Genomic DNA, 25,787 nt, shown 5'->3' with positions numbered 1-25,787 from the left:
CTGGGCCCTGCCCTGGCTCAGCTGTGCCCAGAGGGTGGGGGGATGGGGCAACGGGGGCCCTGCACCCCCCGGCCATGCCGTGGCGCCCCACCGGCTGCGCTCACCTGGCTCCCCCGGCCGGGCCCCCCCACCGGCCCCACGCCACGGGAAAGGGGCCAGAGCCAAGGCTGCCACCATAAATCTCCCCGGCTGGCGAGGTTCCCGCTCCCGGGGGACAGCAGGGCCCCCCCGCTGCTTTGGCAGACGGGGGTCCCACGTCCCGGCAGGCTCCTGGGGCATGGTGGGGAGGGGGCAATGTGTGGGGCTGGTCCCAGGGCTCCTCTGACACCTGCGCTCCACACCATTTATTGGGGGGACAACAAACACGGAGACGGGTGACGGTGGGCTGGGAGGAGGGGGCGGCGCGCGGCGCCCTGGGGGCCTGGGCAGCCCCCGGCCCGGGAGCGGTGCAGTAAGGCACGAGGCCAGGCCAGGGGAACCGGGCAGGGTCCCGGCCCGGGGGGGAGAGGGCACCGCTCGGGCAGACCCCCACAGCCGTGGTCCCAGAGCCCCCCTGGCCAGGGGGCAGGGGCTGGCGTGGGCACCGGCAGCGGCCCCGGCGCAGGCAGCTGCAGGGCCCGGGGCTCGGGGCCAGCCCGGTGCGGACGAAGGCAGAGAAGCCCTGTGCTGCCCGCGGCGGGGTGCAGCCCGGCCAGCCCCCCTGGGCAGGGACCCAGTCCCTCCCGGTTATTTGGTGCTCTCTGGCCGTGTGCGGGCACCCCGTGGGGGGTCTGAGCCCCCTGGCCAGCGGGGTGCTGGGGAAGGGCACGGGGGGTGGCCGGGACCCCCGTGCCGGGGGGGGTCTCAGAAGGAGGTCTCCTGCAGGGCGTAGGCGGGGGCCCCAGCCCCGCGGATGTAGCCCTGTCCCTCCTCCTCCTGCCACCCAGGGCCGGGGGGGCCCAGGCCGTTGGCCACCCCATTGCTCTTCACCGTGGCATCCATGTGGTCGGCGTCCTGCGGGGACAGAGAGGGGGGCAGCAGGAGCACGGAGGGGCACCGACCCCATGCTCCCCTCCCCAGGGTGCTGGGGTCTGGGTCCCTCACCTCAGCAGGGAAGCGCACCCCGCAGCAGAGCCTCTGCCGGTACTTCTGGGGCAGGCAGCAGAGCAGGCGAGGCAGCACGGGGTAGATGGTGCGGGGGTCCACGGCCGCTGCCGGCATGGGACCTGGGGGGCAGAGCAGAGGGTGAGCGAGGGGGGCCCTGCCGCCGGCCCCCCACCCCCCCACACTCACCGGTGAGCAGGCTGACCAGGAGCCCCACCAAGATGACGGTGGTGGAGTTGTGGGCGCTGTACCACATGTAGGACAGGCTGTAAAACTTCTGCAGCCCCGTGGGGCTGGGGAAGATGGGGGTCGGCAGGGGGGACGAGGTGGGGCGGGGGGCACAGAGCAGCACCCCCGCACCACCCGTCCCGGCGCCGAGCCCCCCATCCTGCTCACCTCTGGGGGGCCGCCGTGGAGGGCAGCAGGGTGGTGGCGAGGATGGTGGTGAGGTTGCCCGCGGGGGGGAGTGCGGTGCTGTTGGGTGGGGGGGCCCCCCCGTTCGCCCCCATGCTGCTCAGCAGGCTGCCGATGCCCACCCAGAAGGCCATGGCCAGGCCCACCAGCAGTCCGACGACAGCACCCTGTGCCAGCGGAGAGGGAGAGTGCTGACCCCTGGCCGGGCTCGGGGCGCCCCGGCCCCCCGGCACTGCCCCCCGCGGGGTCCGTGCCCCCGGCCGGGCAGGGGACACTCACCGTGGGGTTGGCGCAGGGGAAGAACATGCCCAGGCAGAAGAGCCCCAGGAGCGGGCCCCCCACCATGCCGAAGATGCTGATGGCTGCCTGTGGGGACACAGCCCTCAGCGCCGGCCCCTCGCCCCAGCCCGCAGCCTTTGCCGGCTGCCCGCCGGCTGGGTGCCGGAGCTGGGGGGCCTGCACCCCTGCCCCTACCTGCAGCACGGGGCCCAGCATGGAGGACACGTAGGCCATCCCCAGGCAGAGCAATCCGTAACCAAGAGCTGGGGACAGGAGCAGGGGGTCACGGTGGCACTGGGGACCCCCCACCGCCAGTGCCAGCCCCCGCCGTGCAGCCCCCCGCTCACCCAGCAGCTTGGAGAGCAGCGTGGCCCGCGACTCCGACAGCCCGGGGCAGTGGGGCCGGACCAGGTCCTCCATCGTCACCGTGGCCAGCGAGTTGAAGGCAGAGGAGATGGTGCTGGGGAGGAGAGGGAGCAGGAGAGGGCTCGGCCGGGACCTCCCCAGCCCCGCCGGCCCCAGGGCCACCCACTCACCTGAGGGACCCGCTGAAGAGGCAGGCGACAAAGAGCCCGGGCAGCCCTGGCAGGTCCTGCAGCACGTCCATCACGAAGTACAGCACCAGCTGGGGCAGGGGGGTCAGCGCCCGTGGGGCCGGCGGGCTGAGGGCAGCGGGGTCCGGCCCCGCAGGCTGCGGGAAGGAGGGGGCCTGGCCACCCACCTGGTCGGAGGAGCTGGGGCGCTGGGCGGGCGCCAGCGGGTGCTCCCGGTTGTAGACGAACATGACGAGGCCCGTCAGGCAGCTGAGGCAGAGGACGATCTGCTGGCAGGGGAAGACGGCGTAGCAGGAGCTGCGGGCGCCGGGCAGGCATCAGAGGTGGGGGGAGCGGCGGGGGGGCCCGTCCCCACCGCGGGACCCCCAGCCCCGGCCCCACTCACAGCTTGGCCTCCCGCTCACTGCGGGCGCTGAGGTACCGCTGCACCTGCGCCTGGTTCACCCCATACAGCGACAGCATCATGAAGACGCCCCCCACCGCCAGGGTCCAGAAGGTGTGCCGCTTGAAGGGGTCGGGGTCCAGGCTGCGGAGAGGCAGCGGTGGGGGGGGGTCACGGCACTGGGTCCTCACCGGCACCCCACGGCACGGGAAAGGGGGCGGCAGGAATGACCCCCCCTGCTGTGCCGGGGTCCCTCTCCCCCGCCCCAGGCCCTTCCTGGCTGCCCCCCACGTCCCCACAGCGTGACACGGGACGCCCGGCCCCGGGTGGGTGAAGGCGTCACGGCACAGGGTACGGCAGGGCCGGGCCGCTCACTCAATGCCGGAGATCTTGCCCTCCTGCTCCGCCAGGCGCCAGACGCGGGCCATGCCGCCCACCCGCTGGGCGCCCACCACGATGACAGCCAGCTGCCCCGCGAACATCACCAGCGTCTGGAAGACGTCCGTCCAGATGACGGCCTTCAGCCCGCCCTGCGGAGGCACGGCGCCCGTCAACGCAGCCCCGCGGGGGCACAGGGCGCCCCACGGCCAGGCAGCGGCCGGCCCCGCTGCGGCACGGCAGGCAGGGACTCACCAGCGTGGTGTACAGCGTGCAGACCAGCCCCATGGTGAGCACCGCGCTCCAGAGGTCAAAGCCCGTCACTAGAAGTGGCAGAGGCCGTTAACGGGTGGGGGGTGGCAGCCCCCCCCCATGCAGGATGGGGCTTCCAGCGTCGCCCCCCCAGCTCCCGTCCCCCCTCACCTGCGTTGAGGGCCAGCGCGGGCGCGTAGAGCACCACCCCCATGTAGATGACCTGCGGGGAGAGCAGCGCTGCAGCCGTGCACGGGCCCCCCTGCCCCCCACACCCCCCTGCCCCACTCACCATCTGGAAGATGAAGGTGACGGTGCCGAAGATCCGCACCGTCTTGTTGAAGCGCAGCTCCAGGTACTGCGGGGGAGACGGGTCAGGGCACTGTCCCGCAGGGATGCGGGGTCCTGAGCAGGGGGGACATCCCCCACGTCCCCCGTGTCTCCCCCACGGCAGCGGGGGAGGGGAGGGGGGCAGGCAGCCCTGTCCCAGCACCTCGGCTCCTGCTGCCGCAGACACAACAGGGCCGGCCAGCGCCGCCCAGGGCAGGCGAGGTGCCCAGGGTGCTGGACAAGCCGGGGGGGGGGAGCCCCGTCTGTGGGGCACGGCAGGCTGGGCACCAGGAGAGGGGCACAGGGCAGCGAGGGACCGGGAGCCAAAACCCCAGGCGGGCGCCCTCAGCTCGTCCCCCGAGGCCACGCACCTGCCTGCACGTCCCGCCGGGCGCTGGGCTCCACGCGTGCCCCCCTCCGTCCCCACGGGGATGAGCCCGCTCACCTCGTAGGTGCTGGTGATGCGCAGGCGGTAGAAGACGGGGATGAAGACGTGGGCCGGGATGAGCAGCCCCAGGAAGTAGGAGCAGCCAAGGAACCAGTACTCGGTGCCAAAGCGATAGATCTCGGCCGGCACGCCCAGGATGGCCACGGCCGACTGGAAGGTAGCCAGCAGGGAGAGGGCCACAGGCAGGAACCCCATGTTGCGGTTGGCCAGGAGGAATTCCTGTACCGTGCGCTGCCGGTCCCCGCTGAGCGCATAGAAGAGCCCGATGGCTGACGACAGCACCAGCAGCAGCGCGAAGATGCTGTAGTCGATCACCGTGAACTCCATGGCGAGTGTCTCCTGTTGCTGCTGCCCTGCTGGCACCGCTGCTGCCCAGCTGCCCACCCCGGCTGCGCCCCGCTGGCCTCATGGGCACGCCGAGCCCCGGCAGCCGCCCCGGCAGCAGGTCCTGGCCGGCATCTTCCCGGCACTCAGAGCTGCAGCAGGAGGGACGGGTGTCAGTGCTGGGCGGGTGACGCCGAGAGCTGCACCTGACACTGCAGGGACCTTCGCTCGCTCTGCCGCCGTCTCAGCCTCAAGGACCCGGCGCAGGGGGGCCAGGCTGGATGAGGAACGTCCCCTCAACCCTCCTCCTCCTTCTGGGCTGGGCTCGGCGCTGCGGCGCCCACCCCCTGGGCTGCTCAACCTGCCCCCGCCAAGGGAAACGGAAGCCTCTTCCAAAGAGCACAGAGGCCACGGTTGCAAAAACAGTCCCACCCAGGACCCCGGCAGCACCAGCCCTGCCAGCCCCACTCAGCTCTGCCAAGCCCGGCAGAACCAGCCCTGCGTGTCGAAACCCAACACAACCGCCCCCGGTGCAGGACAGCCCCGCCAAGCCCGGCAGCACCGATCCTGCCGCAGCCAAACACAACACAACCCACCCACCCCGGCACCGCGCACCCCACCAAGCCCAGCAGAGCCGCCCGGGGTGCGAGAGCCCAGCCAAGCCTCGCACAACTGCCTCGGCCCTGGCGCCAGCCAGCTGTCCCGGTGCTGGCACAGCTCTGCTGGTGCTGGAGCGGCCGCCTCCACACCGGCCCACCCTGCAGGATCGGCCCCGCTGGCAGCCCCTGACCCCGCAGGACCCACGGACGGGGCTGGGGAGGGCAGACGGACGGGCAGCAGAGCCCAGTCTGCACCGGCGAGGAGATGCAGGAGGAGCGCCCAGGCCCAGCTGAGCAAAGGTTGGGCAGGGTGACCCCCAACACGTGCCCCATGCAGCCAGGGATAGACAGATGGACGGAGCAGGACTGACAGCCGCAGAGGTTCTGGGCAGCAGCCAGATGGAGCAGACGCCCGAGCCACTGCTGGCCCTGGCACCCCCCCTGCCCCACGCACAGGCACATCCTCAGGGGCCCCGACCCAGCCTCTGCCCCCAGCCCCTGCAGCGCAGGAGGGGGCGGCCGGGCAGCCCCGGGAGCGGGACAGGGAGGGGGCACGAGCAGCGACCCCCCCTCCGCCTCCGCCAGCGGGCACGGGGCTGCAGGGAGCAGGGAGCCAGGAGCGGCGAGTGCTGGGGCGACGGCGGGCACCGGCAGGGCAGGGGCTGCAGGATGCGGAGGGGCCCCCCGCCGCCGCACCGGCGGGGCGGCGTTGGGGGCTGCCACGGGGCACACGGAGGATGAATCCAGGCCGGCGGTGGCGGGGGCAGGCAGGGGGCCGGCGCTGCGCCCCCCGCGATCCCCGGAGGAGCGCCCGCTTGCGGCGTGCTCGGGGGGATGAGGCCGGGCCCCGCCTGGCACCCCTGCGCCCCACGGCTCGCCCGGGCCTGCCCGCCGCGGGGGTCGGGGCGGCTGTGCTGGCAGGGGAAGCGGGTGAGAGGGCAGCGCCTCGCACGCCGCCGTCCCGTCCCCGGCGGCTCCTGGGCAGGGTCCAAGGTCGCCCCGCCGCATTCCACAGCGGAGACTCAACACGGGGCTCCGCCGGCCCCGCGTGCCCGCCCAAGGCTCCCCGGCGGCCCTGAGGCCCCGCTGCCCCCACCCGCGGCGTCCGCCGGCGGCCCCGGCCCCGCCGCCCCCTCCTCTGCCTCTGCGGTCCCCGTGTCCCCAGACCGCGGCGCCCCCGGGCTGCGGCCCCGCTCCCCGCCGCGCGCCTCCCGCCGCCCGGTGCCCGCGGTGACCCCGCCGAGGCCCGGCCCCTCCCGTCCCCGGTGCCCCTGCCTCGAACTTCCTTGTTCCGCGCTGTCCCCGGTGACCCCGCTCGAGGCGCCGCCGCCCAGCCCCGGTGTCCCCGGTGACGCCGGGCCACGGCCCTGCTCCCCTTCCCCGGTGTCCCCGCTGACCCCAGCCCCGGCTCCCCGGTGCCGCCGGTGTCGGCCGAGGCTGGCGGCCGCAGGATGAGCCCCGGCACCGCGACCCCCCGCACCGGCCCCGGCGTGCGGTCGGAGCCCGGCGGGGCCGCTGCCGGTCGGGGGCGGGCGGTGACCTTGCTGGGCCCCGGCGCGACACTCACCGGCGGCGGCGAGCGGCGCGGCTGAGCCCGGCCCACGTGCCGCGCTGACCGCCGCCGGCGCGCGCTGATGACGCCCGGGGGGGGGGGGGGGCAGCGCTGCCCTCCCCGCCCCTTCCGCCCGGCCCCCGCGCGCCGTGATGGCGGTGGCGGCCGCCGCAGGCGGGGTCCCACGTGGGGCCGCCCCCGCCCCGCCCCCGCCCCGCCCCGCTGCCCCGGGCAGGTCACCGCGCCCCGGCAGCCCCTCGCCGCCGCCCGGGGTCCAGAGGGCGCCCGGGGCGGGGGGGGGGGGCACGGCACTGTCCCGCCCCGCGGCCGCCCACCCCTCCGGGGCCTCCGGATGCCCCGGTCCGGTCCCTCGGCCGCCCGGAACTCCCCGCCCTTCCCGCACCGGGCGTGTCCGGTGGGGCGGTGCCGGAAGAGCCCCGGGGGGGCGGGGCGTGCCCGGGCTCGGCCGGGGCCATGGGCGCCTTCCTCCTCCTTCTCCTCCTCCTCCTGCCGCTGCCCCGGGCCGCCGCCGGCGCGGCCGTGAGCGGCGGGGCCCGGGGCGGGGATGCCCAGGGCTCGGGGGTGCCGGGCGTCGGGGGGCTCCGGGGGGGCCCGGGGCTCGGGGGTGCTGGGGGTCGGGGGGTGCCCGGGCCAGGGGTGCTCGGATCGGGGGGCTCCGGGAGTCAGGGGTTCTGGGCGTGGCCCGCGGGTCGGGGGGTGCCCGGGGTGGGGGTGCCCGGGTGGGAGGTGCCCGGAGGGGGTCCGGGGGTCGGGGGGTGCCCGGGTGGGAGGTGCCCGGGGGTCAGGGGGTGCCCGGGGTGGGGGTGCCCGGGGGGGGGGGGGGGGCCCGGGGATCGGGGGGTGCCCGGGGTGGGGGTGCCCGGGTGGGAGGTGCCCGGGGGTCGGGGGGTGCCCGGGGTGGGGGTGCCCGGGGGGGGGGGGGGGCCCGGGGGTCGGGGGGTGCCCGTGCGGGCGCCGCCCGTGCCCCAGCGAACGCCCCCGCCCCAGGTGTGCGGGCTCTGCCCCGGGCCGCTGCAGCACGGCTCCGTCGTGGCCCAGTACTGCGCGTCCCGGGCCGGCACCGAGAGCGAGGGGCGCTGCTGCCGGGAGCGGGGCGCCCGCCCAGAGCGGCTGCTCGGGTAGGGGCCGGGGGGGACCGGGGGGGGAAATGGGGGTCCACGGGCGGGGGGTGCGCGGGCTGGCGTGCAGTGGGGGTGCACAGAGGGAGTCGGGGGGCCACATGGGTGCGGGTGCTGGGGGTGGGTGCGGGAGGGTGCCTGACGCAGGGGGGTGACAGGGTGGGTGTTGGGGGACACGTGGGGGGTCAGGGGAATGCAGGGGGTGGGGGGCACGCAGGATGGGGGTGCCTGGCATGCTGCCATCCCTCCCCGACCGCTGCCCCCTCCTGCCCCAGGCTGGACCTGAGCAACTGCTCCCTGTGCAGCCTCCCCCCGGGGCTGGCCGAGGCCGCCGCCGCTGTCGTCCTGTGAGTCCGCATCCCCTCGTGCCCCTGCTGCTCCCCACGAGGGGCTGGGCCAGGCAGGGAGGGGGGTCTGCGGCAGGTCTGGTGGGACCCCCCCTCGATGGGCCCCTGGGCCAGCGCAGCCCTGCCTCACCGGTCCCCAGCACCACCTCCGCCGTCCCCAGGCCCCCAGCACCCCGCTACCCAGGGGACACCAGCCACTCTCGATCGCGTTTGAGCAGCGGTGGCAGTCGGGGGAGTCCCCGGTGACTGGAAAAAGGGAAACATCACCCCCATTTTTATACGGGGGGACGCTGGGAGCCAGCGACCGGGCAGCCTCACCTCTGCCCAGTCAGCGCACGGAGCAGATCCTCCTGGAAGCTCTGTCAAGGCCTAGGGGTGGCAGGGAGGTGATGCGGGACAGCCAGCGCGGCTCCCCAAGGGCAAATCGTGCCTGACCTGGCGGCCTTCTGCGACGGAGGGGCCCTGCTGGTGCATGAGGGAGGAGCAGCCGCTGTCGTCTGTCTTGACTGCTGTAAGGCTTTTGACGCAGTCTTGCACAACGTCCTTGTCACTAAATTGGAGAGAGTCCGGTTTGGTGGATAAGGAGCTGGCTGGATGGCCACCTCCAAAGAGCTGCAGTCAACGAACGACCCAATGTCCAAATGGAGATCGGTGATGAGTGGTGTCCCTCAGGGGTCCGTGCTGGGACCGGTACTGTTCAGTGTCTTCATTAACGACATAGTGGGGTTGTGTGCACCCTCAGCAGGTCTGCAAAGCACACTGAGCTGTGTGGTGCGGTTGATTCACTGGAGGGGGGGCTGGCATCCCCAGGAACCGGGGAGGGTGAGCGCATGTGAACCTCTTGAGGTCCAACAAGGCCAAGGGCAAGGTCCTGCACCGGGGTCGGGGCAACCCCCGGTATCAGCACAGGCTGGGGGACGGAGGGATGGAGAGCAGCCCTGCCGAGAAGGACTTGGGGGTGCTGGGGGATGGAAAGCTGGCCACGAGCCGGCAATGTGCGCCGGCGGCCCAGAAAGCCAAGCGTCTCCTGGGCTGCATCCCCCGCAGCGTGGGCAGCGGGGCGAGGGAGGGGATTCTGCCCCTCTGCCCCGCTCTGGGGAGACCCCCCTGGAGCCCTGCCTCCAGCTCGGGGGTCCTCAGCACGGGAAGGACATGGAGCTGTTGGAGCGGGGCCAGGGGAGGCCACCAAAATGGTCAGAGGCTGGAGCAGCTCTGCTGGGGAGAAAGGCTGAGAGAGCTGGGGGGGTTCAGTCTGGAGAGGAGGAGGCTGCGGGCAGAGCTGATTGCGGCCTCTCCGTGCCTAACGGGGGCCGACAAGAAAGGTGGGGACAGGCTTTTTAGCGGGGCCTGCGGCGACAGGACAAGGATCAACAATTTTAAACTGAAAGAGGGTAGGGTTAGATTGGACATAGGGAAGAAATTCTTCACCATGGGGGCGGTGAGGCACTGGCACAGGCTGCCCAGAGAAGCTGTGGATGCCCCATCCTGGCAGTGCTCAAGGCCAGGCTGGACGGGGCTTTGAGCACCCGGGTCTGGTGGAAGGTGTCTGCCCATGGCGGGGGGTTGGAACCAGGTGATCTTTAAGGTCCAACCCAAACCTCTCTGTGAGCCTCTGACACCATCCCAGAGGTGCCTTGTCCCTTCCCTGGGGCCACTGTCCCTGCCGGGGAGCAGCCTGGCCCCAGGCAGTGATGCGGTGCAGAGAGAGGACCCCCGCCCTGTTCCACAGCCCTCGCCTGCCCTGCACAGGGGCACCCCCGGGGCCGGGCTGGGGCCGGTGCTGTCTGGGGGCAGTGGCAGGCAGGGGTCCATGGCGCCTGGTGTGTTTGCAGGGACCTGACGGGGAACCCCCTGACAGCCCTCCCCGACGGCTCCTTCCTGGGCTTCATCCACCTGCAGCGCCTGTGAGTACTGGGGGGGTGGCGTGGGCGCCGCCGCAGTGCCGGGTGCTGGGCTCGGCTCCCCAGCGCGGTGCCGGGTGCTGAGCTCTGCTCCCCAGCGCGGTGCCGCTGGCGCTGGAGTGCCCGGGTGGGAGCAGCGCCTGGGAGGAGGTGACGACTGACGGGAGCAGCCGGCTCTGCCAGGGCCAGAGGAGCCCCTGCAACAGCTCCGGGGAGCTCGGTAGGGTGGGGGGCCGGGGGGTCGCGTCCCTGGCACTGGGTGCCATGGGGCTGGCAGGTGGGGGCTGGCCCTGGCTTGGCCCCGTGACCCCCCGCTCTGCTCCGCCAGCCTGGCCGTGCCCTGAGAACGCCGCCTGTGCCCCGGATGGCCCCGGCCTCATCCAGTGCCTCTGCGACAGCCCCTTCCACGGCTACAAGTGCCTGCGCGAGGTGAGCGCCCGCAGGATGGACCCCCCCTCTCTGAGCGCCCCCCGGCCGGAGCTGGGGCTGCGCGAGGCGGCGGGGGGCAGCGCCGCTCACTGCCGCGTCCTCGCAGGGCACGTTCCCCGTGCTGCTCTTCTGCGGGATCCTGGGAGCCGTCACCCTGGCCCTGGCACTGCTGCTGTGGGGCACCCAGCGCCGGAAAGCCAAGACCCCCTGAGCGGGGAGCGGGGGTCTGCACCAGCCCCTCTGCTGAGGCCAGGGGCAGGGCGGGGGGACTCGGGCTGCTGGGGGCTCCGGGTCCCGGGGGGCTCCATGCCCTCGGGGCTCTGTGCCCTGGGGTCTGGCTTGCCATGTGATGAATAAAGCCCGCAGCACCCTGTCCGTGTGTCTGTCCGACTCCTTCCTTCCCGGGGCAGCCAGGGTGCGGGACCCCGCAGGCCGCTTTGGGGGGGACGGACCGGGGGCTGGGGGCGCCGCCTCCACCCCCGCCCCGAGGGGGAAGGGCTCCCGCTGCTCCCCGGGCCCCGGCAGCGCCCTGAGCCGGGGCCGCGGCGGGGTAGCGCCGGGGGCGTGGCGTGTCGGTCTGTGGGCGTGCCCATGGAGATGAGCGGCGCGCGGGCTGCCGGGACCCCCTGGCGCCGGGTCGGCGAGGGGCAGCGTGTCGCGCGGGCGCGGCGCGGGGTGTTCGTGGCGTCGTGTCGCGGGGCGCGTGCGGCGCGGGTTGTTGTCGTGGTCGTGGTCGTGCGGGGTGTCGTGTGCGTGCGCTGAGTGTGTGTGGGCGGGGGTGCGGGGGTGTGGCGGGGCGTGGGGGTGCATACTTACCTGGCAGGGGAGACACCATGATCAGGCAGGTGGTTTTCCCAGGGCGAGGCTCCCCCCCTGCACTCCGGGTGTGCTGACCCCTGCGATTTCCCCAAATGCGGGAAACTCGACTGCATAATTTGTGGTAGTGGGGGACTGCGTTCGCGCTCTCCCCTGGCGTGGCGGTGCCAAGGACAGAGCTGAGCGGGGCCGGTGTCACCGAGCCGGTATCTCAACGGCTTGGCGGGGCCTCGGTGGCGCCTCCCCGCGGCTCCCGCCGGGACTGCTTCCCGGGTTGGGCAGGGCAGTGGCCGCGGGGTGCGGGGCTGATCCCGCGGGGACGGGAGAGGCTGGAGCGGGGCCTGGATGGTGCGAGCGGAGGGCAGAGGCACGGTGCTGAGCGCCTCAGGGGATGGGATGGGGAGAGGAGGAGGAGGAGGAGCAGGAGGAGGAGGGGGAGGAAGGGCTTGCGCTGGGGACGGGAAGGACCAAGTCCAGCAGCGAGGCCAGGGGACGGGAGAGCAGGGACCCCGAGCGCCCCGGGCACCGGCGCCCGCCGCGCCGGGGCTGGGCACGCCGCCGGTACCGGCGGGGCCCGACTCGGCACCCCGCGGCGGCCAGGGCCGCCACACGCCGCCGGGCCGCGGCCATCGCCTCGGGCACCGGGCCACCCGCTCCCGCCGCCCAACGCCCCGCTCCGCCCGCCCCCCAAGCCCCGGCTGCCGCGGACCCCGCCGCCTGCAGCACGGGCCCCCACACCCCAGCCCCAGCCCCAGCCCCAGCCCCGCTCAGCTCTGTCCTTGGCACCGCCACGCCAGGGGAGAGCGCGAACGCAGTCCCCCACTACCACAAATTATGCAGTCGAGTTTCCCGCATTTGGGGAAATCGCAGGGGTCAGCACACCCGGAGTGCAGGGGGGGAGCCTCGCCCTGGGAAAACCACCTGCCTGATCATGGTGTCTCCCCTGCCAGGTAAGTATGCACCCCCACGCCCCGCCACACCCCCGCACCCCCGCCCACACACACTCAGCGCACGCACACGACACCCCGCACGACCACGACCACGACAACAACCCGCGCCGCACGCGCCCCGCGACACGACGCCACGAACACCCCGCGCCGCGCCCGCGCGACACGCTGCCCCTCGCCGACCCGGCGCCAGGGGGTCCCGGCAGCCCGCGCGCCGCTCATCTCCATGGGCACGCCCACAGACCGACACGCCACGCCCCCCGGAGCGGCGCCGCCGGCAGCGGCGCGGGGCGCGGGCCGAGGGGCGGGGCCAGACCGGGCGGGGCGGGGCCTCCGCTCCCCCTCCCGCCCGGCACCGCTCCGTCGCCGCCGCGCAGGGCCCGCTCCCGCCGCCCGCAGCCTCTTCGCTCCCGCCGCGCCGGTGCCGGGGGCCGCTGCCCCGCGCCCCCCCGCCGGCAGCCGGCCCCGGCCCCGGCCCAGAGCCGCTCCGCTCGGCGGGCCCCGGCGCTCGGCTCCCCGCGGCCGGGAACGCCGGCGCCGCCCCCCCCGACCCGCGGCCCCGGGCCGCCCCGGCCGCGCCGCGGCGGACGATGAGCCCCGCTGCGAGGGGGCCCGGGCGCCGGCGGGAAGGGGCCCCCCGGCTCCCGCCGTGCCCGGGGCGGGGCTCGGGCGGGCGGCGGGGCCTGGCCCGGCCGCGGGCACCGCCACCCGCTGGGGCCGCCGTCGTCGGTGTCGGGAGAGAGGAGGGCGGCCGAGCGGCTCCGGGGGAGCCGGGGAGCCGACCCCGAGCTGCTCGGGGAGCCCCTGCGCGGCGGCCCCGGGGAACCTGCCCGGGCTGAGCGGGGGCCTCCTCGTGGGGCGCGGAGGACGAGGACGCGGCTCCGTCCCGGGAGGCGAGGTCGGGCGCCGCAGGAGGCGCGCGGAGCCCTGGTTCGCACCCGGGGGAGCAAACGCCAAAGGCCGACGCTCGGCTGGAGCTGGCGCTGGCTGGTGCCGTGGCAGGCGAGAAAGGCTTCCGAGGGCGTCACCAGCAAGGGGAGGCCTAAGGAAAACGTGGGACCGAGGCTTCTCGAAGATGGACGCCCAGCACCCGGGGGGAAGGAAAGGCAGAGGCGTTCGGTGCGGCTTTTGCCTCCGTCTTTAATCCTGCTGACGGACCGGGGGCTGCCCGGTCCCCGAGTCGGGGGACCCCGGCTGCGGGAACAGGGACTCCCCGCTTGCGGGCACCGACGTTGCCGGGGTCCGGCTGTACCCGCTGAACGTTCGCAAGGCCGCGGGGCCCGGTGGGATTCACCCCGGAGCGCTGAAGGGGCTGGCGGACGTTACGGCAGGACCCCTCTCGATCGCCTGCCGAAGGTCTCGGGAGTCTGGGCAGGCCCCCGCTGGCTGGAAGCTGGCCGAGGTTGTTCCAGCTGTCCCGAAGGGCGTGGGGAAGACCCGGCAAGCGACAGACCTGGGAGTCTGGCCTCAGCGCCCAGGAAAACCACGGAGAAGAGCGTCCCGGGTGCTACCGAAAGGCGTCTAAAGAACACCGCCGTCGTCAGGCGCGGTCGGCACGGGTTCCCGAAGGGAAAGCCCTGACTCACTGGGTATCTTTCTGTGATAAGGTCACCCGCCCAGCGGCTGAAGGGAAGGCGGTGGATGTAGTTTCTCTGGATTTCAGCAAGGCTTTTGGCACCGTCCCTCACGGCATCCTGCCGGACAAGGTGTCCAGCTGTGGGACGAGCGGGTTCGCGGTGCGCCGGGTGAAGAACTGGCTGAACGGCAGGGCTCAAAGGGCTGCAGGGAACGGGGCTGCGTCTGGCTGGCGACCGGTCACCAGCGGTGCTCCTCCGGGCTCAATCCTAGGCCCAGCGCTGGTCAATATATTTATCGGCGATCCGGGTGCAGGAGTTGAACGTCCCATTAGCAAGTTCGGCAACGATACCAAACTGGGAGGTGCTGTTGACTCTCCCGAGGGCCAAGAGGCCCTGCAGAGGGATCCAGATGGGTTGGAGGACTGGGCAATCATCAACGGCATGAAATGTAACAAGAACAAATGCCGGATTCTGCACCCGGGACAGAGTAACGCCGGGCACAAGTCCAAACTGGGAGAGCGGCGGCTGGGGAGCAGCCCTGCAGGAAGGGGTCTGGGGGTGCTGGTCGGCAGCAGGCTCAACAGGAGCCAGCAGTGTGCCCTGGCACCGAGGGGGCAAACCGCGTCCCGGGGGACATCGAACACAGCGTGGCCGGCCGGCCAAGAGGGGGGATTGTCCCGCTGTAGTCAGCGCCGCTGCGGCCTCACCTGGGGTACTGTGCGCAGGGCTGGGCCCCGCCGTTTGGGAAGGACGTGAAGGTCCTCGAACGCCTCCGGAGGAGGAGCGCTCAGCTGGTGACGAGGCTGGAAGGCATGGCCTCTGAGGAGCGGCTGAGGGCTCTGGGCTTCTCTCGTTCGGAGGGAAGGAGGCTGAGAGGCGACCTCATTGCTCCCCGCAGCTTCCTGCGGAGGGGACGTGGACAGGGAGGCGCTGATCTCTTCTCCCTGGGATCCAGGGACGGGACGCCTGGGAACGGCTCAAAGCTGCATCAGGGGAGGCTCAGGCTGGACATGAGGAAGCATTTCTTTACCGAGAGGGTGGTCAAGGCCTGGCACAGGCTTCCTGGCGGGGTGGTGGATGCCCCAAGCCTGTGGGTGTTGAAGAGGCCTTTGGACGATGTCCTTAATAACGTGCTTTAACTTGTGGTCGGGCAGTTGAACCAGATGATCCTGGTAGGTCCCTTCCAGCTGAAATATCCCACCCCACCCCACCCCACCCCACCCTTTTACCCCTGAGCAGGACGGCCCACAGGGTGCAATACCCCTGGGGTCGGCTGTCCCTGCTGGGTCCCCTCCGGCCCCTTGCCCCCCCCAGCTGCTGCCCGGGGATGCAGAGGACGCCCCGGTGTGGTGCCAGCACCGCTCCGCAGCAGCCGAAGCGCGGGGCATCGCCAGCCCTGCGCCAGCCACGCGTGGGGCAGAGCGCGGCACCGCCGGGGCTGCTGCGCCGAAAGGCGACTCCATCCCGGCCGAGCCGGCACGCGGTCAGCTGCGTCCTGAGATACACTCCCGCTTTCCCGGCGTGGCCGTTAGCTCGGTGGCTTTGCTAAAGCTCTCCCTTGCTCTCGTCCACCCCGGATTAACGTCGCCGACAGAGAAGTAACTGGGCAACAGGCGCAGGAGAGACAGCTGGAGCCGAGCGATCCTGCGGCACAGCCGCCAGCCGCCTGGCTGGGGTGGGCCCGGCGGGCACGGGAGCGGGGCGGCTGTGCCGCTGCTGTAGAAGGAATTTGATTAACTGCCGCCTTCTCGCTGAGCAGCCGCGTTTGGCATTAGCAGCTTAGCACCGGGAGCTAAAGCAGTGGAAGCCTTAGGCCACCTAAGGCATGCGCCCCACGGGCAGGGGGCCAGGAGAGGCACGGCGCATCCCCCAGCTCGAGCGGGGCGAGACCTAGCCCCATGGCTCGTTGTGGGTGCCGGCTCCGGCACCCAGCCCAGCCCTGCTCTGGCTCTGCCGTGTGCGCAGGGCGCTGGCAGCTGCTCCCGGCTATTTCGGGAAAGGATGGTGATGGGGGGGGATGTCAGCCAGCCGCTGGCTCCTCACCAGGGTGGGCAAGCAGCCTCCTGCCCCGCAGCAGCCCCCCAGCCTGCCGGCCCCCTGCCCACTCCAGCAGCAGGCAGACGCCGCTGCTTTCCCAGCTGCACCGCGGCGGCCGCACCGCAGTGCGCGTGGCTCTGGCTCTGCGCCGCGCATGACTCAGCTCAGCGCTGCTGGAGGGAGGGGACCCCTGCCCTCACCCCAGCCTGCACCGGGCGGCATTAGGCTGCTGGGATGAGTGCTGTGGCCAGCGTCATGGCTGGCTTCGGTCCTTGCCGGCCGCCGGGGAGTGGGACGGTGCCCACCACACCGTGCCGGGGGCTGCTGGGGGCTGGCAGCAGCCGCAGGGGCCTCGTTTCCAGCTGCTTCAGCAGCTAAAAATACCGACGTCCCTGCTGGGTGCCAGCGAGACGGTCCCGTGCAGGGCAGGATGGGACGGGGTGCTGGGGTCCCGGCCCTGGCGGGGGGACGGGCCGGCACAGCTGCCGGTGGCCGTTCAACCAGCCAGGACGTGCGGCTGTGCTGGGGCCGGCATCGCCAGTGCTGAGTCACAGCGGTGCCGAGGCCACGAGTGCAGGGGGGCTGCGGCCGCCGGCACCTTCTCCCCTCGCAAGCGGGCACCCAGGGAGGTGTCGGCACCCCGGGGTGCAGCGCCCCACGGCCACCCCGCCATTCCACCCGCGGCCCCCATCCGTGCCCAGGGCTGCGGCAGCGGGAGAGCGGGGCCAGGGGGGGCCGCCCCCCCAGCTGGCAGCTGGGCCTGAGCCCCGTGGAGAGGGAAAGCGGATTAACGCTGCCGCTGCTGCGCGGGGGGGGCACGGGGCAGGCGGCGGGGTGGGACGGGGACCCCGCTCTTGCAGCGGGGACGGTTCCTTCTCCAAAGCATTTGGTGGGAGCCGGCGGGATGGCGTCTCTGTGCCCCCTCCCCGGCAGCCCCCCAGCTCCATGGCACAGCTCCCCGGCACTCTGCCGTGCCGGGGCCGCGGCCGCAGGGTCTCTGCTCCCGCGGTGCCCGGGCAGAGCCCTCCACCATCTGGGGGCGGGTTTGCAGCCGTGCCTGCCAGCAGATGTTGCCCCTCTAAGCCCTGCTCTAATGGACCCCGATCCCGGCCCCGGCAGATTAGGCAGCCAGCGAGGGCTGGGGGGGCCATAAGCTGCTTATGGGCCAGCAGCGGCCCCCGGCCCCTGGGAGCCCCGTGGCCACGCACAGGGAAGGAGCTGCCGGCGCAGGGGCAGTGCCCCCAGCGGTGCCCGTGTCCCCCGGGACCCCCTGCCTGTGAGCCGCATCCTGCGCCGCATCCATGTCCTGCGGTGGGCCCCGCTCCCAGCGGCACCCCCGGGGCTGTGCCCCCAGCGGGGCAGGGGTCCGCCTGGCTGGGTGGGAGGCCACGGGGCTGCCGGGGACCCTCCTGCCCCCTCCTGCTGTGCTCCCACCGTACCGGGGGGTGCAGCCGGGGTGGGGGGTCCTGTGGCATCCTGGCCCCACCGTCCCCTGATGCTGGAGCCCGGGTGGGACGGGCGCCCCGAGTCCTGCCACCCCCGGCACGGCGTGGGGCTGGGCTGGGCGGCACAGCAGCGAGGTGCCGGCATGACACCCGTCTCTCAGCAGCTGGGGCATGGCCGTCAATGTGTACTCGACGTCGGTGACCAGCGAGAACCTGAGCCGCCATGACATGCTCGCCTGGGTCAACGACTCCCTCCAGCTCAACTACACCAAGATCGAGCAGCTCTGCTCAGGTGGGGTGCGGGTCCCGGGGGGGTGGGCGGACACGGTGGCGGGGTGCCGCCGGCCCCCACTGACGCCATGGTGCGTGCCCGGCGCAGGGGCTGCCTACTGCCAGTTCATGGACATGCTGTTCCCTGGCTGCGTCCACCTGCGGAAGGTGAAGTTCCAGGCCAAGCTGGAGCACGAGTACATCCACAACTTCAAGGTGCTGCAGGCCGCCTTCAAGAAGATGGGAGTGGACAAAGTAGGTCCATGGGTGGGGGTCCGCAGCGGGGCGGGGGCCGTGCCGGGCAGGCCGCCGTGCCGGGAGGGCCGCCGTGCCGGGAGGGCAGCCCCGCCAGCCCCCTCTGCGTTCCCCCAGATCATCGCGGTGGAGAGGCTGGTGAAGGGCAAGTTCCAGGACAACTTCGAGTTCATCCAGTGGTTTAAGAAGTTCTTCGACGCCAACTACGACGGGAAGGAGTACAACCCGCTGCTGGCGCGGCAGGGCCAGGACGTCGCGCCCCCCCCAAACCCAGGTGATCACATCTTCAACAAACCCAAGAAACCCATTGGCACTGCAGGTAATGTCCGGGTCCCCCGGCGAGTGCTGCCCCCCGCCCTCCCGCCCGGCCTCCTGCACCCCACGTCGCTCCGGCCGCGGCCAGGCCTCCCCCCGCGCCCCCGCCCCTGCCTGCGCCCCGCTCCGCTGCCTGCCTGCCTGCAACCGGGGGGGCCGAGCGGGTCTGCAGGGACACGCGGGGCGGAGGGGACGGCGGAGGGACCCGCGGGGAGCTGGGCAGGGCTCGCCTGCCTCCATCTTCCTGTTCGCCCTGGCTCTGGGGGCGGTTCGTGCCCCCCAGGCCCCCCCATGGCTGCCATCCCCCCCCGTGCCGTGCCGCCGCGGTGTCCGAGTGCCGCTGTGCAGCCAGGCTGCTCCCGGCCACGGGCAACGCTCCATGGGCACCGTGGGCTCCTTGTGCCGGTGCCGCAGGGCCGGCCCCCGCTGTCCCACAGCAAACCCCAGCCAGGCAGCAAGCACCCCTCGAGGGGGCTGAGATCTGCCAGGGGAAACTGAGGCACGGGGGGAGGCTCGGGGCAGGACAGCCCGGAGTCGCGGCTCAGCCCCCGAGCACGCTGCCTGCCCTTGCTGCCCGCTGCTGCCTCCTGGCCCCTGCCGCCCCGCACAATGCAGGGGTGTCCCTGCCGGCAGCCCCCCGGGCCGGCATTAACCCGCTGGTCCCCATCTGCTGTCAAGTCCCCCAGAGGACCTCTCCCACCGGCCCCAAGAGCACGCCGAACCCGGCCCGCCTCAGCAACGTCCCCAGCAGCATCCTCCGGAAAAACTCCCCCGCGGCCCGCAACGGGGGCACCGAGGCCGACGCGCAGATCCTGGAGCTCAACCAGCAGGTAGGCAGGGGCCCTGCCCGCCGCTGCCTGCGCCCGGCTGCCGGCAGGGCCAGGGGACACCCCGGCGTGGGAGGGAGGGGACGGGGACGGGCCCCCCCGGTGCGGGGAGCTGCGGGCTGAAGGCGCCGGTTGCCCCGCAGCTGATGGACCTGAAGCTGACGGTGGACGGGCTGGAGAAGGAGCGGGATTTCTACTTCAGCAAACTGCGGGACATCGAGCTGATCTGCCAGGAGCACGAGAACGAAAACAGCCCCATCATCACCGGCATCATCAGCGTCCTCTACGCCACGGAGGTGAGGGCTGGGCACCGCTGCCCCCCCCGGGACCCCCACCCTGCTCTCTGGGCTTCCCAGGGGCGAGACCCCCTTTCCCGTGGCCGCTCCCGGCCTCCGGCCCTCGTTCGCTCCCCGGGGCGGGGGGGGTTTGGGCTTTGCCGAAGCCCTTGCACCGTGCCGGGAGGGGCGGCAGGGACGCGGCGGGAGCCCCCAGCCCACGCAGCCCCCGGGCTGACGGCTGCCCGTGCCCCCCAGGAGGGCTTTGCCCCGCCAGAGGACGACGAGCTGGAGGAGCAGCAGCCAGAGGACCAGGACGAGTACTAGCCCCGGCACGCTCCCGCGCCCCGCGCCGCCCCGCGCCGTTCCCCCACCATAGACGTTCGAGGTCTGAGCCTGTGCGCCTCGCCCTGCACTGTCACACGCCATCACGGTCTCCGGCGGCCGAGCCCACGGCCTCGGCGCCCAGCAGCTCCGGTGGGAAGCCACGCTGTCTCCATACTCGATAGGTGTCCATCCAGCGAGGAGCGCGGCCGTGCCTCTGCCGGGGGCCGGGGGCCGGGGGTGGGGATGGGCTCTGGCCGCCGCGCCCGGGGTCCGGCCCTCGCCACCCCCACCCCGTATTTATTTCCGTTGTCCCCCCCGGTGTGGGTGCCGCAGCCGCCCCGGTGTCCCCGCCTGCCCCGCTGCGTGAGAGCGAGAGGGAAAGACCCGAGGCCTCGGGGTGTTTTCCCGGCGCGGAGCGTGCTGCCCGCGCTGCCTGCGCCCTGCCGGCCCCGCGGCCTGGGGACGGGGGCCAGAGCCGGCGGCCCCGGCACGGCTGCACGGGGGTCTGCGCCCGGCCGGCAGCCCGCGGCGAGGAGGCGGCTCGCAGGAGGGACGTGTTGCTTCAGGTTCCTGGGAAGACGAAGAAGAAACCCCAGCCCGGCTGACGAGGCGGCCGCCTGCCCGCGCGGGCAGGTGCAGGCAGCGAGGCGGGGGGACTTGGCCACCACGGGCCAGGACAGGGGATCCCGGCCCCCTCCCCTCGCCCCTGGCCACCGCGGAGCCCCGCGCGGCGCTGGGGTGGGTTCGCCGAGAGCGGCACGCAGCGCCTGCCCCGGCCGTCGTCTTCCCCGTTGCATCGCTTGTCTGGTCCGTCACTCCGGTTGCAAAGCCTGCATCTGTGTTTAAGTTTTATTTAAAATAAACTCGTGTGGTAAAAGCTCGTCCCGCTCCTCTCTGGGCTGCGGGCGGGGCGGGAGCCGCTGCGGGGCGCGGAGCGGCGGGGCGGTCCCGGCCGAGGGGGTAACGGCGCTCTGCTCCCGGGGAGGGGGGCGACGGGAACCCGCGGCTCCTGCAGCCACCGGGGCTGCACCACGGCCACCGAGGCCCCGCCGCCACTCCGCCCCCGGCCCCGGCCCCAGCCCCAGCCCCGCTCAGCTCTGTCCTTGGCACCGCCACGCCAGGGGAGAGCGCGAACGCAGTCCCCCACTACCACAAATTATGCAGTCGAGTTTCCCGCATTTGGGGAAATCGCAGGGGTCAGCACACCCGGAGTGCAGGGGGGGAGCCTCGCCCTGGGAAAACCACCTGCCTGATCATGGTGTCTCCCCTGCCAGGTAAGTATGCACCCCCACGCCCCGCCACACCCCCGCACCCCCGCCCACACACACTCAGCGCACGCACACGACACCCCGCACGACCACGACCACGACAACAACCCGCGCCGCACGCGCCCCGCGACACGACGCCACGAACACCCCGCGCCGCGCCCGCGCGACACGCTGCCCCTCGCCGACCCGGCGCCAGGGGGTCCCGGCAGCCCGCGCGCCGCTCATCTCCATGGGCACGCCCACAGACCGACACGCCACGCCCCCGCCCCAGGCCCCGCGCCGCTCGCACTCTGCGCCCCGCCCCGGCCCCGCGCCCCGCCCCCCGCCCCGGCCCCGCCCCGGCCCCCGCCCCGGCCCCGCCCCGGCCCCGCGCGGGCCTCGCTCTGCCAGAGCCGAGCCGGACCGGGCTGCAGCCGCAGCACCGGCAGAGCGCGGCCGCCGCGGGGCCAGCGGCGGGAGGGGACCCAGGGACCGCCCGGGGCAGGGTCCTCCGGCGGGGAGGCGGAGCGGCCGGGGCTGTCGGGGGCTCGGGGCTGTCGGGGGCCCGGGGTGTCGGAGCCTGGGGCCGGAGGTGTCGGGGGCCGGGGGCGTCGCAGGGACACGAGCTCCGGCCGCCGCTGGCCCGAGGGGCCCCGCTCGCCACGGGCCCGCGGACGCCTCCCCGGGCCGCCGAGGCGGAGGGGTTTTACCGGTTCCTCCCCCGCGGCGCTGGGGCCCTTCCAGCGGCCTCCAAAGCCTCTGCCCTCGGGCACGCCGGCGGCCCGGGCACAGGGACGGGACGGGGACGGGCTGGGCGCCGTCCCCCTCCCCTCGCCCCGAAGCGCTGCAGGTAGCCGCAGCGGCAGCGCTCGGGGCTCGGGGGCCGTGCAGGGGAAGGGGCTGAGACGGCACCAGCCCCCCGAGGAACCTGGCCGGCGATGCTCGGCTCCCCCCACCGGCACGCGGCTCTGGCGCGGCCGCCGCAGCCGGCTGTTACGGATCTACGCGCGCCGGCCGCCAGGACGGGGTCCGACCCTGGGATCCTGCCAGTTAACGTCAGCGCCGAGCGAAGGTTTCCCGTTCCTCCTTTATCAGCTCCCAGGTCACAGCTCGAGCTGGCTGCCTCCGGAGGGGCCCCCCAGGTCACCCCCTCAGTTATACCCGTACCGCCCGGCACGCGATCCCCAAGCCCCATCGCTTGAGTCTGCCCAGTGGGCCCCCGTTTTCTTATCAGCCTTCGCTGTCGCTGGGCTGGCCTGCTTCCGAAGTGACCTCGTTCCCTCGGGATCGTCTCCTTGGTCCTTATCTTCTTCGTTCCGCTCCTCTCTGCTGGATTCAGCGAGGTCTGTGTTTGCAGCACCAGTTCTATCAAAACGTTTACTCTCGGTCAGCCCTCGTGGCCTAAGGCTTCCACTGCTTTAGCTCCCGGTGCTAAGCTGCTAATGCCAAACGCGGCTGCTCAGCGAGAAGGCGGCAGTTAATCAAATTCCTTCTACAGCAGCGGCACAGCCGCCCCGCTCCCGTGCCCGCCGGGCCCACCCCAGCCAGGCGGCTGGCGGCTGTGCCGCAGGATCGCTCGGCTCCAGCTGTCTCTCCTGCGCCTGTTGCCCAGTTACTTCTCTGTCGGCGACGTTAATCCGGGGTGGACGAGAGCAAGGGAGAGCTTTAGCAAAGCCACCGAGCTAACGGCCACGCCGGGAAAGCGGGAGTGTATCTCAGGACGCAGCTGACCGCGTGCCGGCTCGGCCGGGATGGAGTCGCCTTTCGGCGCAGCAGCCCCGGCGGTGCCGCGCTCTGCCCCACGCGTGGCTGGCGCAGGGCTGGCGATGCCCCGCGCTTCGGCTGCTGCGGAGCGGTGCTGGCACCACACCGGGGCGTCCTCTGCATCCCCGGGCAGCAGCTGGGGGGGGCAAGGGGCCGGAGGGGACCCAGCAGGGACAGCCGACCCCAGGGGTATTGCACCCTGTGGGCTGTCCTGCTCAGGGGTAAAAGGGTGGGGTGGGGTGGGGTGGGGTGGGATATTTCAGCTGGAAGGGACCTACCAGGATCATCTGGTTCAACTGCCCGACCACAAGTTAAAGCACGTTATTAAGGACATCGTCCAAAGGCCTCTTCAACACCCACAGGCTTGGGGCATCCACCACCCCGCCAGGAAGCCTGTGCCGGGCCTTGACCACCCTCTCGGTAAAGAAATGCTTCCTCATGTCCAGCCTGAGCCTCCCCTGATGCAGCTTTGAGCCGTTCCCAGGCGTCCCGTCCCTGGATCCCAGGGAGAAGAGATCAGCGCCTCCCTGTCCACGTCCCCTCCGCAGGAAGCTGCGGGGAGCAATGAGGTCGCCTCTCAGCCTCCTTCCCTCCGAACGAGAGAAGCCCAGAGCCCTCAGCCGCTCCTCAGAGGCCATGCCTTCCAGCCTCGTCACCAGCTGAGCGCTCCTCCTCCGGAGGCGTTCGAGGACCTTCACGTCCTTCCCAAACGGCGGGGCCCAGCCCTGCGCACAGTACCCCAGGTGAGGCCGCAGCGGCGCTGACTACAGCGGGACAATCCCCCCTCTTGGCCGGCCGGCCACGCTGTGTTCGATGTCCCCCGGGACGCGGTTTGCCCCCTCGGTGCCAGGGCACACTGCTGGCTCCTGTTGAGCCTGCTGCCGACCAGCACCCCCAGACCCCTTCCTGCAGGGCTGCTCCCCAGCCGCCGCTCTCCCAGTTTGGACTTGTGCCCGGCGTTACTCTGTCCCGGGTGCAGAATCCGGCATTTGTTCTTGTTACATTTCATGCCGCTGATGATTGCCCAGTCCTCCAACCCATCTGGATCCCTCTGCAGGGCCTCTTGGCCCTCGGGAGAGTCAACAGCACCTCCCAGTTTGGTATCGTTGCCGAACTTGCTAATGGGACGTTCAACTCCTGCACCCGGATCGCCGATAAATATATTGACCAGCGCTGGGCCTAGGATTGAGCCCGGAGGAGCACCGCTGGTGACCGGTCGCCAGCCAGACGCAGCCCCGTTCCCTGCAGCCCTTTGAGCCCTGCCGTTCAGCCAGTTCTTCACCCGGCGCACCGCGAACCCGCTCGTCCCACAGCTGGACACCTTGTCCGGCAGGATGCCGTGAGGGACGGTGCCAAAAGCCTTGCTGAAATCCAGAGAAACTACATCCACCGCCTTCCCTTCAGCCGCTGGGCGGGTGACCTTATCACAGAAAGATACCCAGTGAGTCAGGGCTTTCCCTTCGGGAACCCGTGCCGACCGCGCCTGACGACGGCGGTGTTCTTTAGACGCCTTTCGGTAGCACCCGGGACGCTCTTCTCCGTGGTTTTCCTGGGCGCTGAGGCCAGACTCCCAGGTCTGTCGCTTGCCGGGTCTTCCCCACGCCCTTCGGGACAGCTGGAACAACCTCGGCCAGCTTCCAGCCAGCGGGGGCCTGCCCAGACTCCCGAGACCTTCGGCAGGCGATCGAGAGGGGTCCTGCCGTAACGTCCGCCAGCCCCTTCAGCGCTCCGGGGTGAATCCCACCGGGCCCCGCGGCCTTGCGAACGTTCAGCGGGTACAGCCGGACCCCGGCAACGTCGGTGCCCGCAAGCGGGGAGTCCCTGTTCCCGCAGCCGGGGTCCCCCGACTCGGGGACCGGGCAGCCCCCGGTCCGTCAGCAGGATTAAAGACGGAGGCAAAAGCCGCACCGAACGCCTCTGCCTTTCCTTCCCCCCGGGTGCTGGGCGTCCATCTTCGAGAAGCCTCGGTCCCACGTTTTCCTTAGGCCTCCCCTTGCTGGTGACGCCCTCGGAAGCCTTTCTCGCCTGCCACGGCACCAGCCAGCGCCAGCTCCAGCCGAGCGTCGGCCTTTGGCGTTTGCTCCCCCGGGTGCGAACCAGGGCTCCGCGCGCCTCCTGCGGCGCCCGACCTCGCCTCCCGGGACGGAGCCGCGTCCTCGTCCTCCGCGCCCCACGAGGAGGCCCCCGCTCAGCCCGGGCAGGTTCCCCGGGGCCGCCGCGCAGGGGCTCCCCGAGCAGCTCGGGGTCGGCTCCCCGGCTCCCCCGGAGCCGCTCGGCCGCCCTCCTCTCTCCCGACACCGACGACGGCGGCCCCAGCGGGTGGCGGTGCCCGCGGCCGGGCCAGGCCCCGCCGCCCGCCCGAGCCCCGCCCCGGGCACGGCGGGAGCCGGGGGGCCCCTTCCCGCCGGCGCCCGGGCCCCCTCGCAGCGGGGCTCATCGTCCGCCGCGGCGCGGCCGGGGCGGCCCGGGGCCGCGGGTCGGGGGGCGGCGCCGGCGTTCCCGGCCGCGGGGAGCCGAGCGCCGGGGCCCGCCGAGCGGAGCGGCTCTGGGCCGGGGCCGGGGCCGGCTGCCGGCGGGGGGCGCGGGGCAGCGGCCCCCGGCACCGGCGCGGCGGGAGCGAAGAGGCTGCGGGCGGCGGGAGCGGGCCCTGCGCGGCGGCGACGGAGCGGTGCCGGGCGGGAGGGGGAGCGGAGGCCCCGCCCCGCCCGGTCTGGCCCCGCCCCTCGGCCCGCGCCCCGCGCCGCTGCCGGCGGCGCCGCTCCGGGGGGCGTGGCGTGTCGGTCTGTGGGCGTGCCCATGGAGATGAGCGGCGCGCGGGCTGCCGGGACCCCCTGGCGCCGGGTCGGCGAGGGGCAGCGTGTCGCGCGGGCGCGGCGCGGGGTGTTCGTGGCGTCGTGTCGCGGGGCGCGTGCGGCGCGGGTTGTTGTCGTGGTCGTGGTCGTGCGGGGTGTCGTGTGCGTGCGCTGAGTGTGTGTGGGCGGGGGTGCGGGGGTGTGGCGGGGCGTGGGGGTGCATACTTACCTGGCAGGGGAGACACCATGATCAGGCAGGTGGTTTTCCCAGGGCGAGGCTCCCCCCCTGCACTCCGGGTGTGCTGACCCCTGCGATTTCCCCAAATGCGGGAAACTCGACTGCATAATTTGTGGTAGTGGGGGACTGCGTTCGCGCTCTCCCCTGGCGTGGCGGTGCCAAGGACAGAGCTGAGCGGGGCTGGGGCCGGGGCCGGGGGCGGAGTGGCGGCGGGGCCTCGGTGGCCGTGGTGCAGCCCCGGTGG

The 25,787-nt window shown here is 72.9% G+C and overlaps 3 protein-coding genes and 4 non-coding genes across 10 annotated transcripts; 4 read left to right on the top strand and 3 right to left on the bottom strand.

The window, feature by feature from the left end:
• Positions 1-329: 329 nt before the first annotated feature.
• SLC5A6 (solute carrier family 5 member 6) lies at positions 330-6,680 on the bottom strand. 2 transcript variants are annotated; one of them, XM_087776282.1, is made up of 16 exons: positions 6,611-6,680; positions 4,118-4,596; positions 3,635-3,700; positions 3,514-3,565; positions 3,346-3,413; positions 3,088-3,242; positions 2,716-2,856; positions 2,498-2,627; positions 2,313-2,401; positions 2,124-2,236; positions 1,972-2,039; positions 1,777-1,863; positions 1,480-1,664; positions 1,273-1,376; positions 1,084-1,205; positions 330-993 (listed from the first exon to the last, which is right to left on the bottom strand). In XM_087776282.1, exons 2-16 carry the CDS (start codon positions 4,445-4,447, stop codon positions 844-846), a joined length of 1,860 nt encoding a protein of 619 aa, XP_087632408.1. In that variant the 5' UTR covers positions 4,448-4,596; positions 6,611-6,680; the 3' UTR covers positions 330-843. The 2 variants fall into 2 exon arrangements, with proteins under 2 accessions (XP_087632408.1, XP_087632409.1); XM_087776283.1 differs by lacking the exon at positions 6,611-6,680 and having other exon boundaries at positions 3,514-3,582; positions 4,118-4,670.
• A 242-nt stretch (positions 6,681-6,922) lies between these two features.
• ATRAID (all-trans retinoic acid induced differentiation factor) lies at positions 6,923-10,786 on the top strand. 2 transcript variants are annotated; one of them, XM_087776293.1, is made up of 7 exons: positions 6,946-7,135; positions 7,604-7,734; positions 8,010-8,081; positions 9,914-9,985; positions 10,081-10,202; positions 10,311-10,411; positions 10,518-10,786. In XM_087776293.1, exons 1-7 carry the CDS (start codon positions 7,070-7,072, stop codon positions 10,620-10,622), a joined length of 669 nt encoding a protein of 222 aa, XP_087632419.1. In that variant the 5' UTR covers positions 6,946-7,069; the 3' UTR covers positions 10,623-10,786. The 2 variants fall into 2 exon arrangements, with proteins under 2 accessions (XP_087632418.1, XP_087632419.1); XM_087776292.1 differs by having other exon boundaries at positions 6,923-7,135; positions 10,081-10,411.
• Positions 10,787-11,219: 433 nt separating this feature from the next.
• On the top strand, positions 11,220-11,383 carry LOC148053550 (U1 spliceosomal RNA). The gene has a single exon (XR_015709051.1). It is a non-coding gene; the product is annotated as a U1 spliceosomal RNA (small nuclear RNA).
• Positions 11,384-12,021: 638 nt separating this feature from the next.
• Positions 12,022-12,185, bottom strand: LOC148053549 (U1 spliceosomal RNA). The gene has a single exon (XR_015709044.1). It is a non-coding gene; the product is annotated as a U1 spliceosomal RNA (small nuclear RNA).
• Positions 12,186-17,379: 5,194 nt separating this feature from the next.
• Positions 17,380-20,382, top strand: LOC104021125 (microtubule-associated protein RP/EB family member 3). Of its 2 annotated transcripts, none has more exons than XM_009474618.2 (6): positions 17,380-17,525; positions 17,613-17,758; positions 17,876-18,077; positions 18,752-18,903; positions 19,044-19,196; positions 19,434-20,382. In XM_009474618.2, exons 1-6 carry the CDS (start codon positions 17,405-17,407, stop codon positions 19,500-19,502), a joined length of 843 nt encoding a protein of 280 aa, XP_009472893.1. In that variant the 5' UTR covers positions 17,380-17,404; the 3' UTR covers positions 19,503-20,382. The 2 variants fall into 2 exon arrangements, with proteins under 2 accessions (XP_009472893.1, XP_087632417.1); XM_087776291.1 differs by having other exon boundaries at positions 17,398-17,525; positions 17,876-18,032.
• Positions 20,383-20,620: 238 nt separating this feature from the next.
• On the bottom strand, positions 20,621-20,784 carry LOC148053548 (U1 spliceosomal RNA). Its single transcript, XR_015709036.1, has one exon. It is a non-coding gene; the product is annotated as a U1 spliceosomal RNA (small nuclear RNA).
• Positions 20,785-25,526: 4,742 nt separating this feature from the next.
• LOC148053547 (U1 spliceosomal RNA) lies at positions 25,527-25,690 on the top strand. Its single transcript, XR_015709026.1, has one exon. It is a non-coding gene; the product is annotated as a U1 spliceosomal RNA (small nuclear RNA).
• The last annotated feature ends 97 nt before the right edge of the window (positions 25,691-25,787 follow it).

Source organism: Nipponia nippon, unplaced genomic scaffold (genome assembly GCF_047370975.1).
Source record: "Nipponia nippon isolate SJK-2023a ecotype South Korea unplaced genomic scaffold, ASM4737097v1 scaffold_4, whole genome shotgun sequence".
NCBI lineage: Eukaryota > Metazoa > Chordata > Aves > Pelecaniformes > Threskiornithidae > Nipponia > Nipponia nippon.
This window is presented reverse-complemented; position numbering and strand designations above follow the sequence as displayed.

What these genes read in the sequence shown, in the direction of transcription:
- ATRAID (XM_087776292.1), top strand. Translation starts at nt 7,070, where the DNA reads ATGGGCGCCTTCCTCCTCCTTCTCCTCCTCCTCCTGCCGCTGCCCCGG. An exon ending in GGGCCGCCGCCGGCGCGGCC is followed by an intron (nt 7,136 to 7,603) that starts GTGAGCGGCGGG and finishes CCCCCGCCCCAG; the next exon opens with GTGTGCGGGCTCTGCCCCGG. An exon ending in TTCATCCACCTGCAGCGCCT is followed by an intron (nt 9,986 to 10,080) that starts GTGAGTACTGGG and finishes TCTGCTCCCCAG; the next exon opens with CGCGGTGCCGCTGGCGCTGG.
- SLC5A6 (XM_087776283.1), bottom strand. Translation starts at nt 4,529, where the DNA reads ATGAGGCCAGCGGGGCGCAGCCGGGGTGGGCAGCTGGGCAGCAGCGGT. An exon ending in CGCGCTGGCCCTCAACGCAG is followed by an intron (nt 3,414 to 3,513) that starts GTGAGGGGGGAC and finishes TGCCACTTCTAG; the next exon opens with TGACGGGCTTTGACCTCTGG. An exon ending in GCCCCAGCTCCTCCGACCAG is followed by an intron (nt 2,402 to 2,497) that starts GTGGGTGGCCAG and finishes CCCCTGCCCCAG; the next exon opens with CTGGTGCTGTACTTCGTGAT.
- LOC104021125 (XM_009474618.2), top strand. Translation starts at nt 17,405, where the DNA reads ATGGCCGTCAATGTGTACTCGACGTCGGTGACCAGCGAGAACCTGAGC. An exon ending in AGAAGATGGGAGTGGACAAA is followed by an intron (nt 17,759 to 17,875) that starts GTAGGTCCATGG and finishes GCGTTCCCCCAG; the next exon opens with ATCATCGCGGTGGAGAGGCT. An exon ending in TCCTGGAGCTCAACCAGCAG is followed by an intron (nt 18,904 to 19,043) that starts GTAGGCAGGGGC and finishes GTTGCCCCGCAG; the next exon opens with CTGATGGACCTGAAGCTGAC.